This window comes from Lipomyces arxii (genome assembly GCF_038497795.1).
Source record: "Lipomyces arxii strain Phaff 12-163 unplaced genomic scaffold V1512scaffold_2, whole genome shotgun sequence".
NCBI lineage: Eukaryota > Fungi > Ascomycota > Lipomycetes > Lipomycetales > Lipomycetaceae > Lipomyces > Lipomyces arxii.
Window position 1 is genome coordinate 603,045 of NW_027117701.1, and position 13,907 is coordinate 616,951.

Here is a 13,907-nt window from a genome sequence, read left to right on the forward strand (position 1 = left end):
TACTTGTGAACTAAACTACGCGTGCACACAAGACGCGTAGACCGCTCGTTCTCAGTCAATACTTACTAGATTTACTACGTTCAACGTTGTGTTTATCACTATGTTGCTACCATGTTAATGAGTAGAACTATATGAAATATTCACGAGATCTACACAGCTTAGTCAAATAGACTGATCTATTTCGTAATGTCACTTATTAACTTCTTCAATCCTTCATCATTCGGTCCAGCAACAACCTGCGATATCTAGTTAGTATAAAGGCCCCCTCTGTAGCAGCATTCACACACCTTTCCGTTAATCCAATCAACCACAATCGGCCTCAGTACGGAATCCGGCGACTGAGCAGTAATACTATACGCCTCTCGTAACGTCGACGCCCCATCAACAATCGCAGAAACTTTCTCTGGTCCGAGGTATTGCACAATGGTTTTGAGCTGATCTGCAGTCGGAGCGGCTTCGGTCACGTCCAGTTTATACCGGGCTTTTTCTAGCAGCGGAGCACTTTGCTTTAATGCTTGAAGTGCTCGTCTTGATGCTGAAGATGTGGGTGAATGACTATAGATCAGTAGATGTTCCTATTTAGACTGCATTAAATACTTACAATAAAGTGACGACACTTCGCGCACTATTGAATGCACTAAACATAGTTAATAAGTGCGATGTTCCGTAGTCAAATAGCTGATCCAAGCCTTGACTTGGTGTGGTTTATAAAGTATTTATTTAGGTCTCTCAAATCAACTCAAATTGATTACACTTTCTACACCGTCAAAATATAATTTACACCAATTATGATTACTATGCAAAATATGTACAAGAGATGTTGCTTAAAGCAAAAGATCACATGTCTGAGACAGCAGCGAATCAATAGACGCCTTAATTTAATGAGATATTGGCATTTCTGCCGTCTGAACCGTAAGCTCGAGATTCGTGTCTCGTTGTAGGTCCGGTTCATTCGGATTTACCGGTTCGTCAATCGTTGATGCATCGTCGCGTTCTATTTTCTCTGCCGAAGCATCCGGTTTCTTTGTAACACCTTTTCGAGCTTTCTGAATTAAACTGTCAAAGTCGGTGGAGTGCTTTTGCTTCCACTGATCCATGTCATCTATCGAATCTACTTTTTCTTTTGAATACCGTGCCATATTTGACTCCCACGCTGTCAGTTCTCTGATTAATTGTGTCTTTGATTTCGGATTCGCAGAGTCCGTGTTGGCATTCCAAAGACTGACAAACTCGGAATGCCTGGCTTGTAACTGGGCTCGAGTGCCGTGGCTTGATATCCCGAGCTCCGTCATCCGACTTCGTAGTTTTGAATCTGTAAGAAGACCGTATTGGAGCTTCGGCAGTCGTTGAAGAGGTATCTTTTTGGCCTGTTTTAGAGAATGCGAGTTCTTTAAAGTAGTAAGCGGACCAGAATACGCTTTTCGAGGCGAGTCTGTAGTTTTTATGGGCTGTTCTGAATGTTTGGCCAAACAATTGTCAATGTGGCCAATGACCTGTGTCTCTGTCATTCTTTTTTGACATACTGGACACAGTACAAGTCCATCATTATCATCTAGACAGTAAGCCCAAAAACTTGAACAATAATTAAAATTATATATACCTTCAGCAGAGTCAAGATTCACGTAACTGGAATGAGCGCGCCCATCAGAACTGGGACTCCGCTCAGTTTCTGTACCATCTTCAGTTTCTAAATCAGTTTCCAGCTTCTCTTTATAAGATCTATATATCCATGTCAGCTACATGTACTTGAACAACCAGATCTACATACACTTTCGCCGCCGTTCGACTTGACCTCCTTGTCCTAACTAGTTCACTGTCTTGTGATTCTCCATCCCGCTTGCGTTTCTTACTTTCATTCAGACTTGACGCCTCACCGTCGACCTTCGCCACAGCGACCTGCATTATACTTTTTCGCGACTGGCCAAACCATTCTGCCAGATCCTCAACAACCTGATTTCGCTTCAGCCTGACCTCCAGCACCGATGCTCGACATATAGGACAGCAAGGCGTTTCTGAAGTTGGAGTTGCGGCAACGCACTTGCGAATACAAAGCGAGCAGAACGTGTGAGAGCACTCAGTCATGACTGGGGAAGTAAAGAAGTCTTTACATATTCTGCATCGCAAGGATGCGTCCAGTGTTGATAGCGATGGTAGTTGTGTTACTGTCCAGTCAGACGGGTCAGAAATGTCGTCATCCATGATTCCTGGCGCGTCTTTATTGAGATTTGTCATTTTTACGTGTCCGAGTCAAATTTGAACGCGTAAGTCACGTGATATATTAACAACCTAACCCTATGCTGTCCACGTGTGTTCGAGATTGAAATGTCGGCGATTTCTGTTCAATTCAAAGTCAAACGAATTTGTTCCTGCCAATTCAGTTCAATTCAAATACTCAACGTAATGTCGTCGACTTCTCCACCGGGGACAACACCTTCGACTGAAGCAAACACAGCGCCATCGGCAACAGCACCGGCAACAGCACCGGCAACAGCACCGGCAACAGCAACTAAAGGACTGCTGCTGCGTCGCTATATCGCTACAGACCGTGACGATGCAATGAAAATAGTGTGTGAAGGATACGCGCAGCGGCGGTCACTAGCAAATAAATCCATATTTTATCATCCGTACTTTTGGGTCGTTTTGGCTCCGTTGCTCAGTGTCGTTTATTTTCAGTACGATTTCTGGTACGATCTCGGTACTGTCGTTCTGTTGTGTTCAGGTATCGTCATGGCTTTGATGTCACTCGTGTCGCGGTTGACGGAGCCTTTACAGGAACTGGCGAGACAGGTTGGCCGAGGCACGTTTTTGGATACGGCTACTTATGCATTTGTCGCAATTTATGGTGATGAGCTCATTGGGGTGTGTTCAATGCAATACGTTGAGCTTGCTGCGAAAGATGCTCAAGACCCGCTAGCGTCAAGCAATATTGTGCTTCCTTCGGATGTTACTGCGAAGGGCAAGACCAAGAAACCGGTCAAGAAGCAGTATGCGATGCTCACATCATGGGCTGTTTTGAAGCGGTACCGAAACGTCGGTATGGGCTCTGATTTACTGACATACGTGCTGAAAGTCGCAGCTCAGGACAAAGCTGAGTCTGTGCTTGTGCAAACCATGTCCGTTGAAAAGCGTGCGCAAAAGACGTTGAAGCGGTCAGGGTTTACAGAGGTTGTTAGTATGCCGCTGCAGGGTCCGCTGGGATCTATTTTGAAGTTCGAGACAGAGACGTGGTCAATTGATCCTGTCAAATGGGAAAAGGAGCACGAAAAGCTGGAAGAGTAGATTACTGTATATAAGCACACACAGACACGTCACTAACTCGGAACAAAACAAACAAAAAGGAAGCAAAAGTTGGGGACTGGTTGCTCATGGTGTCGGTAATTTGTATAACTGGAGGAACGGTTTAAATATTGTAATATATTGATCGTAATGTATTAATAATCGAAACTGAAGAATATGAGTAGTGAAGCTATAGTTCTTTCAGGCGTTACGTGTACATTTACGCGATTGGTATGCATACATTAGTTGGGCGTGAGCGCTTCATTGTAGGCTACATATCGTTAACGTTTTTTTGACAAAGATTTAATTTCTTATTTATACTGAAATACAGACTATACATTTACCACTATCTTTAGATGAACTGAATAAAAGTCCGATGTCTGAAGTAAATTAAACTTTCTCAATCACAGTTTAGGGCGAAAAGATCAGGAAACTCAGGGGTACATGTGTTTAAACCTTATAATTTAATCGAAGCTCGGCCCTTGAAGATATCAATTTGGATTTAACTACCGCGGCATTCTGCTCTGAGATTGAGTGAAGGCATACTTTTATAAAACCTGAAAAAATCTTGCTTCAATTCAATATTCCAACTAAAAAAGATAACAGTTGGAAAAAAAAATGTCAGTAATTCCACAACAACATCGTGCTGCTCTTTTGACAAAACAGCAACAAAGATTACAGTTAGACTTGTGCCTTCTCGTCACCTGAAGAAGTCTTGGTGAAGGTCAAGAATGTAGCCTAAACTCGGTTGACTGGACAGACGACGTGAGTGGAACCGTTGCCGCGGCCGGATCCCATATTCCGGGCTATGCGCCAAAGATATGCGACAGAGTCACCGGATCCGCCCGAGTTACCTAAAGCTTGGTGAGATCAAGTACGGCGGATTCCAGGAGTATGCAGTTATGCCGTTAAAGTTTGTATGCACAATTCCAGACAGTTTGAGCTTTGCGAAAGCCGCGACGTTGCCTATGGCGATATGCACTACCTCTACTGAAGGTTACATTCGCTGTCTGCCGTTTGTCACCAAGTTTAAGCCTGAAGACAAGATGGCATTGCTTGCCTGAGGTGCGGCCAGCAGTGTTGGCATGGGTGTCCAAGTCTACAATAGCATGTGATTCACCATGTACGCTGTTGCCAGCAAAGAGAACGAAGCGTACTTAAGAGTTTTGGTGTGATTTGACTACACGACGATAACATTGCCAGAGAGATTGTCAGCGCAGCCAAGGCTACCGGTCTGAAGCTCACGACGTACTACTTTGCCATTGACGGTAAATTGCAGAGAGCAATCAACTCGCTAGACCCGTTCAAGGAGTACGGTCAGCTTAAGCTCGTTTCGGCTTCGTACTTGACTCAATACGATCTTACGTCGGATATTGCCAACATTTACTTCATCCGTCGACTTAGCTTGAGCTGTATTAGACGTATATTGTACAAACCAAAACCGAGCTACTCTTCGTCCTGGCTGTCTCCACTCTCGTCGGTCTCTTCGCCGTCCATTACGACTGCGTTTAAAAGATTTACCTGCAATAGATCAGTAAATTCAATCGACATGTAGCTCCAACTTACAAATGGAACCAGGACTTTGAATCGCTCGACCAACATTCCTATGGGTTTCTTCCCAGGCGCAAACTCATCATCGCTTACATGCGTGAGCACGCTAAATGTTTTCAACCTAAGCAGACCAATATCCTTATGATCTTTGCTATATCCTTTTGGGCACTTTTTGAGCGCGTCACCCTGGTTCATAGCCACGAACTGATCTAGCGCAGACTTATTGGGATCAGTGAAGTAATATTTCGCCATATCAGGATGATTTATGATATCTTTCAACCTCTCGCCGCCACGATCAATCAACCTCCGCATAGTCTGTAAGCCCTCAGCACCGTTCTCGCCTAGCTGCCACATTCCAGCACCTATAAATCAGCACTGCATTGCAAACTTGTTGTAGAGACGTAGCGCACCTAAACGAATAGAACCTGGCTCGAAATGTAAATAATAATGCGCGTAGTGACCTGTACGGCCCGTTCGTGAGTACGAAGCAGCAAAGTACGGTTTAAACGGAGTCTTGTCGTTCGTAAATCGAATATCGCGACTAAACAGTCAGCCTATTTTTCTTAACTGGTATCTTCACTTACTATATCCGATACAGAATATCTTTCAATGGCAGCGGAGGAACAGTCGGGTCAATGACTGGCAAATGCTCAGATAACTGCTCAATAAACTCGTCGAAATCCTTCTTCGCAGACCTGTATTCTCCCTCATGATTCCAGAACCACTCGCGCTCGTTATTGCGCTTCAAGTCGCGTAGAAAGTGCATTGTATTTGGATGAATGTTGTCAGGTACATACTCCACTCCGCCTAACCCACGAGTAGACTCTTTCGGAATAAATATTTCCCGTGAATCAAATTCGTCCTCGTCTTCATTCTTCCGTCGTTTCTTAACAGGCTGGACCTTCCTTTTTCTCTTTGATTTCGTGTTTTCCTCTTCCTCACTAGCATCCACGTCCTCACTCTCTATTTCTTCCTCTTCCTCGTCATCCTCCTCCTCGTCGCCAGCTTCATCGAATTCACTCACATCGCCATCCTCACTGAAACTATCTGATCCGACCTCACTCGAGTCTGAATGTTTAAAATGCTCGCTCTTTGTTGCGGTCACCTTCTTTGCAACAATTCGATTACTTGTTCTGCTTCGTTTCGATGCCATTGTGCTCGTAACTCATCTCAATGATTTTAAAGGATTTATTTGAAAAAGGGTTCCTGGCCGATGATGCCCGATGATGCCCGTCGACCACCCCTGAATTTACCGATCTGCTCGCTACGTGTTACCTGTCATATTTGTTCCCAACCAATGCCAATTAAAAGTACAAATCCTAGTAATACAACAAAAATAAACCTATTGCGCTCTATCAGGCACAGCTCCTTCAGGCGCATACAGCAGCGAGTTAATCCCACCACTCCGTCCGAGCACAGGCGGGGTCCACACTAGCTTCTCCGGCTCAATCTTGATGTATGCTTTCATGTCCCAGTCGGCAATATGTTTTTCCACCATCTCTGAATCGACACGGATCACGTATGCGCCAGTCTCGGGGTAGCGTACGAGCGCGTTCAAGTTTTCGAGTCCGGACACTACGTCGTCTGTCGTCATACCAGTTCGGTCTGAAAGGTCATTAATGCTGATGGTCGAACGCGGTGACGACGACAAAAAGATGTCGTGCAGTTCATAGCAAAGTGCGTGTTTCCAGTAGTTCCGGTACGAAACCAAACCCAAATCTGATAACGGTTTCTCAGGTGTGCCCTTTTTGCCTTCAGTTCGACTGAGCAAATAAGAAAACGAAATCAGGAAGTTGCCGTAACCTTTTCTCTGATGAACCGGCAACGTCAGAATGCAAGACACGTTATAACTTGAAGAATTTCGTTTTTCTTTTGAAAAGTACCCCACAAAATGACAGCCCTCGTCGTCGGTCTCGACCATGATGTAAAACAAAAACGGCTCGACATCGTAGTACAACGTCTTTGATCCGAGAAACAATTTTGCCAGCAAACAGAGATTCTGACAGTACATTTGGTTCTTACGGCCGTCCACCTCAAACACGGATACCTTGCCTGACCGGTAAATCTCGTCGCCTGGTGGATGGCGCACTGGACATTTGAGTTGATGTCGCCAATTGACGTACTCTGACGGCATGTATTTTAAGCAAAACTCACAAATGTACAGCAGTGATCGCCGGTTGTATTCCTCCGGATACGGAGCAGTGTACCATGTCTCAATCTCGTAATTGCTGAACCTTATTGCGCGAACTTTGGACACAGACTCTAGCTCGCCATAGCCCTCTAGATCGTCGTCGTCTGAATCGCTTAAAGACGAAGACGACGAATCAACCAGCGTTGCACTGAATCCGGAAGATTGTGATTCGACTGGAGAAGTTGCCACTGAACCTGGCACCGCTGAATTGTCGTATGCTTTATCCGCAGACGAATTCTGAGTATCACGCCGTCTTTGTTTACGCCGACTTTCTGCAGGCGCAGAGTCTTGGCTGTGCACTCGATACCCAGAATCTGTTCGTTTTTCTTGCTGCTTGGCCAGTAACAGCGTCTTGCCAAAGATCATTCGATCGAACGAAGTCGGCAGAGTACGCGTGGTGTCGGCCTGGGTTGCAGACAACAACCCGCCATATGGTTTCTCGCGGTCATTGTTTTCAGCTGCGTCTATATCTTTAGGGTATGTGTACACAAACTTGCTCGTATGGTCGTCGGTCAGATATCCAGAAATGGCCTTGTTGCTGTGGTGGATATCTGCGTGGCTTGCCAGTTGCACGAGATTAAACTTGGCCATGTATGATGACTTTGTTCTTTCAAACGTTACTGGTTTCTTGGGTTGCGTAAACTCTGTTTTCCGCCGTCGCGTCCGACGCACACGAGGCACGCGCTCGTGGTTGATCGGCCGTGCAGTCTCACGACTAGGCTCAGTGGATCTCTGAGGCCGTTCCCGAAGTCTGTTGACGAATTCCGTCACGGGCGAACTAGGTAGAAATCGTTTGGGAGGTCGAGGGACGCCTATTGGATATATCCGAGGTCTGCCTGGTCGACGTTTTTGCAGTGATGCGTCAGGTTCTGCTGACTGCAACAGCATTGGGTCGATCATGGTCTCATCGACTGAGTTTGTGCTTTTTTGTTTTGGGTCTAAGTTGTCACCCGGCGTACCGATTGTGTCTGGAGTTGCAGGAGCATTAGACATAGAAGGAATATACTCGTCTTCATCGTCTGCTTGCTCGTCCTCTGCCTGATCTTCATCTGCTAGGTCTAGTTCTTCTACTGCAAACTCGTTTGGGTTTTCATCTGCTTGTTCCTCTTGCTCCTCGTCTGCTGATTTGTCTGGCTCGTCCACCGCGTCTTCAAACTGATCTTCTTGCAACTCGTCATTTTCATCTTGTAGTTCTTGTTCTGCATCATTCGCATCTGGTTCCTGTCCGGCAGTGTGTTCTCGCTCATTCACAGAAGAGTCAAGATTATCGTGATCAATGTCATATTCGCCGATACCATCTGGCACTTCAGATAGCTCAGATGAAGTGCTGATAACTGGGCTATCACTGAGCGCGACAGTCCTAGTTCTTAACGATCTTGACCTGACTGAACCAGCTGATCGCTGAATCTGGCAGCGTGAACATATCCAAGATACTGGTTTGTTTGATCTTGTTTTTGAGCGTGTGGAAAATTCTACTTTCTGCAAGCAAGATTCATGTACTAGAATGTATTAGTATGATGTTGCATTAAAGTGGACGACTGTATACTCTTTGACTTGTTACAATTAGCGCATGTCATGAGTTTAGCGTCAGCAGACTGACGATTACATGCTCTGTAATGTTAGAACTAAACGAAACGACGAATAAAGACATACTCGCAAGTAAACAATGGTGATGCAGTAGAAGCACGTCTCAGTGACCTAGCAACATTCAAATTTCGTTCATGCCTGGGGCTTGATGACGGTAGAGATGAAAGTGGAGACGAAGACACGTCGATTCTGCGGCGTTTTTTTGTCACGACCATGATCGCCTTACCCAGCGAGGGATTGCTGTTTATTATTTTTTTGTTCGCGACTTTTTGTTGCGTACGCGTATCGAATTGGACGTGACGCGCAAGTACAAACCCCTCTTTTTGTAAAATTACATGGAATAGGGTTATGATTTTGGCCTATCACGAAGTTCGGAAAGTTGATTTTGAGTGAGTTGGAAAGAATCGTTAGCAATTTAAACGACAACACACAAAATGATTCCATTTGAAGCTTTGTTGCCTTATGGTGTTATCATCATTGTACGTATTGAATTGTTTATTTTTTTTATAGTTTTAATGAGTGTGTGCAGATGTTTGGTGTTGCCGGTACAGGAATGTCTGCTGCCAAAGTTCTTGCACAAGGAAATGGGAAGCAGCCTCGAGTGAACCGGGATCATTGGGATCGGAGGAGTGAGTTGTATTATGAAGAGTGTAAAGGAATAAGATTGACGTGGATTATAGTGATGGAAAGAGATATGAGACTCACAAAGGCGTTCCGGGCTCAAAGTGATACAGCAGTTGCTCCAGAAGAATTTAAGATTTCGAGTGTTTGGCGGGTTAGTATTGTTACTGTGCTTAAGGATGTTAAATGCTGATTATATTAGGCGACTAAGGCATTGAAGGGTTGATTTTTGTGTATATATTGTAGTTTTATCAATATAGTTGCATGAACATATACATATGATGAGTATATCATAGACAATATAGAAGCCTCAGCATAATAAAAGCAATATTAACAGTATGAGATATCCAACAGAGAGCAAGTTAAAGAACAGAGAAATAGACATTGCAATACATCATTTACCTATATCCAACTATATGTAATCATACTAAGTATACTTAAACAGCATAAGCATCTATAGTATGTATTCAATACTACTACACTAATCATATACTTCAGCCTCCACACTGCTCTACTCTATTCATCCCAACGGATCATTTGCCGAGAAGAATTAAGAGAGCACATGATGTCTAAGGCTGACCTGTTTGGCATCTGCAAACATTTAGGCAAAAATACGTAACAGCTTTATATTGGGTATTTAGTAATAACTAGTTAAAGTTATTGTTTTGGCTGTTATCTAATCATTATTTGTATACTAAATTAAAGAACAGAGCTTGCATGGTAAAGACGGCTGTCCAAGTGACATGTTTGTTCAAAATGCAAGATCCAAGGGTTTAGTATAAATGACGTATATTGTGGCAAAGTTTATTGTGGCACGTGCTATTACTGTGGCTATGCACTTCCTACTCATTCCCGTCTCTCTCAGTTCGCTTTTAACCCTCTTTTCACTCTTTTTCTCTCTTCCTCTTTATTTCACCTCGTTTAAATCTCATCTTTCTTCTATTCTTTTATTTTAAAAAAGTCGTTCAAATGTCAGCAAGAGGTTTCTTGCTCTCTGCCATCTTCATGGTAGGGATGCTCTTCATCTACGCCTCAATCTCCTCATCAGCGACTTCATCTACCCTCATCCCTTTCTCCGCTCTCATTACGTCTCCTCAGTCAAACTTGACCTTTCCGGCTCGTCCGGCGGCGTTTGGTCCTTCTTTACCTTCTCAGTATGATAATATTAATTTCTCTGATCAAGACCGTGATGAATCGGATTCAAATCCAATCACGGCTATTGCTGGTCCTCTATACGTGATTGAATCAAACGGCTGTGTTGCTAAAGAATCCGATACTGCTGAACTTGTACCTGATTTACGTGATAAAATAGCTTTGGTTTTAAGAGGTGAATGTTCATTTTATGAAAAAGTGCTTAATCTTCAGAGTTGGGGTGCCTCTGCTGTTATTGTCGGTGATATCGAAGGTACTAGGGGTTTATTGACAATGTCTGCGAAAGGTATAGTTTATGATGCTGAACTCTTTTTTCTTATTATTCTAACTTGAACAGGAGACACTCACAGAATCAAGATCCCTTCATTTTTTGTTTCTCATGCATCGTACGCGCAGCTGGCTCTGCTTGACTCAGTCGTTATCATCCCTACTCCGTCGACGTCTCCTGTTTTGGACACACTTCTTTTCCTTTTGGTGTCTCCTTTACTTTCTCTGTCGATGATTTACTCGCTTCTAATTTTTCACCGTCGGTACAAGCGTATGCGTGATCGTGCACCAAAGCAGTTTGTTGACAGCTTACCTACACGTGTCTGGGGTACAGAAACGAGCAACGATGGACCTGAGAAGCTATGGGGTTCTTCTGCTGAATGTGTGATCTGTTTGGAAGATTATGTCCCGGGTCAGTCTCGTGTGATGCAGCTTCCATGTGGACATGAGTTTCACTCGGCGTGTATCACACCATGGCTTACTTTGCGCAAGCGTACTTGCCCTATTTGCAAGCGTGATGTCACCAATGCTTCGGACAATGCTTCTGCTCCGTCTTCGTCGGAGTCCGGTGATCCTGATCTTGAAGAGTCACGACAGCAGCATCAGCAACGCCAAAACATCATTGACTTGCATGCTGGCGATGTAGCCACAGTCGGAGCTGCGTCCAGCTCCCGGCGCCCGAATTTGATTGAATTTAATGATGATGATGAGATTGACGGCATTTATGAACCTAGAACCAGCGTTAGAATGAAGCCTTTGACTCCAAACTCCGAGGCTTCATCATTTGTGCTCGACAGAGACGATGAGCCTGAAGCTTCGTGTTCGAGTTCGCCCGCGCTGGTTCAAACTTCATAATATATCTGCATTTGTAGAGTTGTTTTTTTTTTGTTATTTCACGCATTAGACGGTCAGCACTGTCGACCGCTGTACTACTACTGTTCTAATTTGTTGTATTAATCTTGTTTCGGTTATCCTGCTTGGTGACGCAGGGTTTATTTCGGTTGGTCCGGTGTTGACGGGTGTTCAGCTGATTGTTTCTACAATGTTCCCCACTTATTTTAAATTGACTTTACATATACGTTTTTGCATTTATCTTCTAGGTATCAGATACGAGCAGGTAGAAGGTCTTGTCTATGCGTATGTAAGCATCAGATACCTGCAGCGACGATACGTTTTGCTATATGAATCAAGGAGTAATCAAGGATGAGGAACGGATTTGTTATTTTTGCTGGTTGTTCCTTGATTTGTTTCCATGTATTTGGCTGTTGTATAATGATTTTGTGTGTTTGCAAATATATTCCCATTTTACCATATTATACCGATTACTTAACTCCATCTGTACAAAACGCACAAAAAATAATGCATATGATCTACCCGCTTCCAGTAGTCGGCTTGACAAGCTCTCTCCGTCGCATCAGTCTGTTGACTTCTTCAACCCTACATTTTTCAAGCCATTTTTCTTTTCTCTGTTCAAATATTTTCGCCGCGCTGCCTAGGCCTTTCAAGTCCGCCAACGGGATTTTGATTTGCGTGCTCAGTTTTAGCAGGCTTTCGTCCGGCCAGGTGTTGAACCCAACTACGTCTTGGTCGTTTGTCGCTGTAGATAAAGGCACGACAAGGTCTTTCCAGTGAAGTTTAAACCAAGCAATGACTTTGGCGTTCAAGTCCTCGACCACGGGTGATGACGACGTAAGTTTCGTATGGCAGTCTGCGCCTCGCCATATCGCTGTCGCGTTCTGTTTGCTAATCTTAGATGCAACTCTTGCAAACAAGTCTTCAACCGCAGAGTACGTGACCGACGGGGGTTTGTGGTGGATTCCTCTTGCTGACGAGAACACAATCCTTGGTTCGGCAAAATGCATGCTAACGAAATCACCGCAGTAAGCTAGCAGCGGCGCCAGGAGTGACTGTTCCCAGTCGTCTTTAAACGCTGAGGTTTCTGTATTTTTTCGTAAATTGTAGAGTCGCAGGTACAGCGGGATCACATTCGACAGCGCAACTTTGGCTTTAACGTCGTCCACCAGCTCGCTTCTGAGCTCAGGGGGGAGCGCGAGTAAGTTCCGCTTCCACAAAAACGAGATGTTTGAGTGTCTCGCGAGCCACGCAACGCAAGGGTGGTATAGTTCAGGAATGTTTTGCTGGTAACCTATGATCGCGATCCCGGGTAAATGGCGGGCGCACTGTGCACCTGTGCATGCGAAACCGTGGCCGATCTTGAGCAAGCAGTTTGTGATCCAATTTTCGAGAGATTCGAGCTGGAGGAATTTTGCCGCGACGAGCGCGTCAACAAACATGTCGAATACCTGTGCTGACGGAGGGTTGATATCTGTCGTGCACTTTGTGGAGTACAGGTATCGTGCAAAATCGGTCCATTTCCAAGAAAATAGCAGCTCGGCGTCGTCAAGGTAAATGTACTGAGTTACAATAGCGAGTGAGAGTGGGGTGAAATACTCTGACGACAGCGTATGTTCAGCCATGGTCGCGTCCGCGAACCCGGACCGTAGCATGATGCTGAAGTACGGTACTCTGAGGTCGAGTAGAAACTTGTGAACAGTAAAGCTCACGGTCTCGCCTTCAATTTTGAGTGTCATGTCTCCTCTTAGTGCAGACTCTGGGCTTGTCGATGTCGAAGTCATCGTGTCGTCATCTTCAGAATAGTCAGTCTCTGTCCTAGTATAACCGCACGGATAAAGCATTCCCTCGTCCAACGCCGCCAACATCTCCCTCTTCCCGTCCATTTTCTCCCAAAGATTCCTCACAACTACAGGTCGATAACAACTCGCGACCAGCTTTCTCACCACCAGATCATTCTCACTAGACACAGCAACAATTGTGTACTCCTCTCGCTTATCGTCTCCACACTCAAGACTGCTGCTGTAAACTTGTCCAAGCCTGCTCAGCGGCTTCGAGTAAGTCATGGCCAGTAGCGCCGAATGGGCCCAGATCTGACTTGGAAGTGGAATGGTGTTACGTGCAATTGAGCCGTGCAAGTTCGGCATCGTGAACAGTACGTCCGCAAACCCACGGCCAGGGCGGTCGTGGAGACACAGGAGCTGGTTTTCAAGCGAGGACTGGTCCTGCTTAGTTGCCACGGTGTGGGGTATCACCGGCGACGACATGATTCACTATTAAGCAGTATTTTGCAGCCTCTAGTCAGTGTTTCTATATAAAAATATTAATTATACCAAAAGAAAGACCGAAACCGCGGTGAGCACGGGATGGGCCGCGAAGGCTGGTTAAAGTATCCGGAATAAAATGTCCC

The 13,907-nt window shown here is 44.9% G+C and overlaps 9 protein-coding genes across 9 annotated transcripts; 4 read left to right on the plus strand and 5 right to left on the minus strand.

Annotated features, from left to right (window-relative positions):
- Positions 1-176: 176 nt before the first annotated feature.
- Positions 177-645, minus strand: V1512DRAFT_251334 (thioredoxin-like protein; the record flags this gene model as incomplete). The annotated part of the gene is made up of 3 exons (XM_066914676.1): positions 177-236; positions 288-555; positions 602-645. The coding sequence occupies 3 exons, from the start codon at positions 643-645 to the stop codon at positions 177-179; spliced, it is 372 nt and encodes a 123-aa protein (XP_066773585.1).
- A 126-nt stretch (positions 646-771) lies between these two features.
- V1512DRAFT_258090 (uncharacterized protein) lies at positions 772-2,215 on the minus strand. The gene is made up of 3 exons (XM_066915368.1): positions 1,769-2,215; positions 1,601-1,719; positions 772-1,552 (listed from the first exon to the last, which is right to left on the minus strand). Exons 1-3 carry the CDS (start codon positions 2,197-2,199, stop codon positions 879-881), a joined length of 1,224 nt encoding a protein of 407 aa, XP_066773586.1. The 5' UTR covers positions 2,200-2,215; the 3' UTR covers positions 772-878.
- Positions 2,048-3,525, plus strand: V1512DRAFT_258091 (uncharacterized protein). The gene has a single exon (XM_066915369.1). It carries the CDS (start codon positions 2,323-2,325, stop codon positions 3,277-3,279), a length of 957 nt encoding a protein of 318 aa, XP_066773587.1. The 5' UTR covers positions 2,048-2,322; the 3' UTR covers positions 3,280-3,525.
- Positions 3,526-4,012: 487 nt separating this feature from the next.
- Positions 4,013-4,349, plus strand: V1512DRAFT_258093 (uncharacterized protein). The gene has a single exon (XM_066915370.1). The coding sequence runs from the start codon at positions 4,098-4,100 to the stop codon at positions 4,338-4,340; it is 243 nt and encodes an 80-aa protein (XP_066773588.1). The 5' UTR covers positions 4,013-4,097; the 3' UTR covers positions 4,341-4,349.
- A 14-nt stretch (positions 4,350-4,363) lies between these two features.
- On the minus strand, positions 4,364-6,065 carry V1512DRAFT_258095 (uncharacterized protein). Its single transcript, XM_066915371.1, has 4 exons — positions 5,412-6,065; positions 5,238-5,368; positions 4,843-5,189; positions 4,364-4,797 (listed from the first exon to the last, which is right to left on the minus strand). Exons 1-4 carry the CDS (start codon positions 5,978-5,980, stop codon positions 4,723-4,725), a joined length of 1,122 nt encoding a protein of 373 aa, XP_066773589.1. The 5' UTR covers positions 5,981-6,065; the 3' UTR covers positions 4,364-4,722.
- Positions 6,066-6,108: 43 nt separating this feature from the next.
- V1512DRAFT_258098 (acyl-CoA N-acyltransferase) lies at positions 6,109-8,879 on the minus strand. Its single transcript, XM_066915372.1, has 3 exons — positions 8,672-8,879; positions 8,565-8,629; positions 6,109-8,517 (listed from the first exon to the last, which is right to left on the minus strand). The coding sequence occupies exons 1-3, from the start codon at positions 8,818-8,820 to the stop codon at positions 6,170-6,172; spliced, it is 2,562 nt and encodes an 853-aa protein (XP_066773590.1). The 5' UTR covers positions 8,821-8,879; the 3' UTR covers positions 6,109-6,169.
- A 124-nt stretch (positions 8,880-9,003) lies between these two features.
- V1512DRAFT_258101 (uncharacterized protein) lies at positions 9,004-9,736 on the plus strand. Its single transcript, XM_066915373.1, has 4 exons — positions 9,004-9,084; positions 9,135-9,234; positions 9,286-9,380; positions 9,429-9,736. The coding sequence occupies exons 1-4, from the start codon at positions 9,040-9,042 to the stop codon at positions 9,450-9,452; spliced, it is 264 nt and encodes an 87-aa protein (XP_066773591.1). The 5' UTR covers positions 9,004-9,039; the 3' UTR covers positions 9,453-9,736.
- Positions 9,737-10,085: 349 nt separating this feature from the next.
- On the plus strand, positions 10,086-11,958 carry V1512DRAFT_258103 (uncharacterized protein). The gene is made up of 2 exons (XM_066915374.1): positions 10,086-10,664; positions 10,716-11,958. The coding sequence occupies exons 1-2, from the start codon at positions 10,196-10,198 to the stop codon at positions 11,498-11,500; spliced, it is 1,254 nt and encodes a 417-aa protein (XP_066773592.1). The 5' UTR covers positions 10,086-10,195; the 3' UTR covers positions 11,501-11,958.
- On the minus strand, positions 11,891-13,878 carry V1512DRAFT_258105 (uncharacterized protein). Its single transcript, XM_066915375.1, has one exon. It carries the CDS (start codon positions 13,762-13,764, stop codon positions 12,016-12,018), a length of 1,749 nt encoding a protein of 582 aa, XP_066773593.1. The 5' UTR covers positions 13,765-13,878; the 3' UTR covers positions 11,891-12,015.
- Positions 13,879-13,907: the final 29 nt, after the last annotated feature.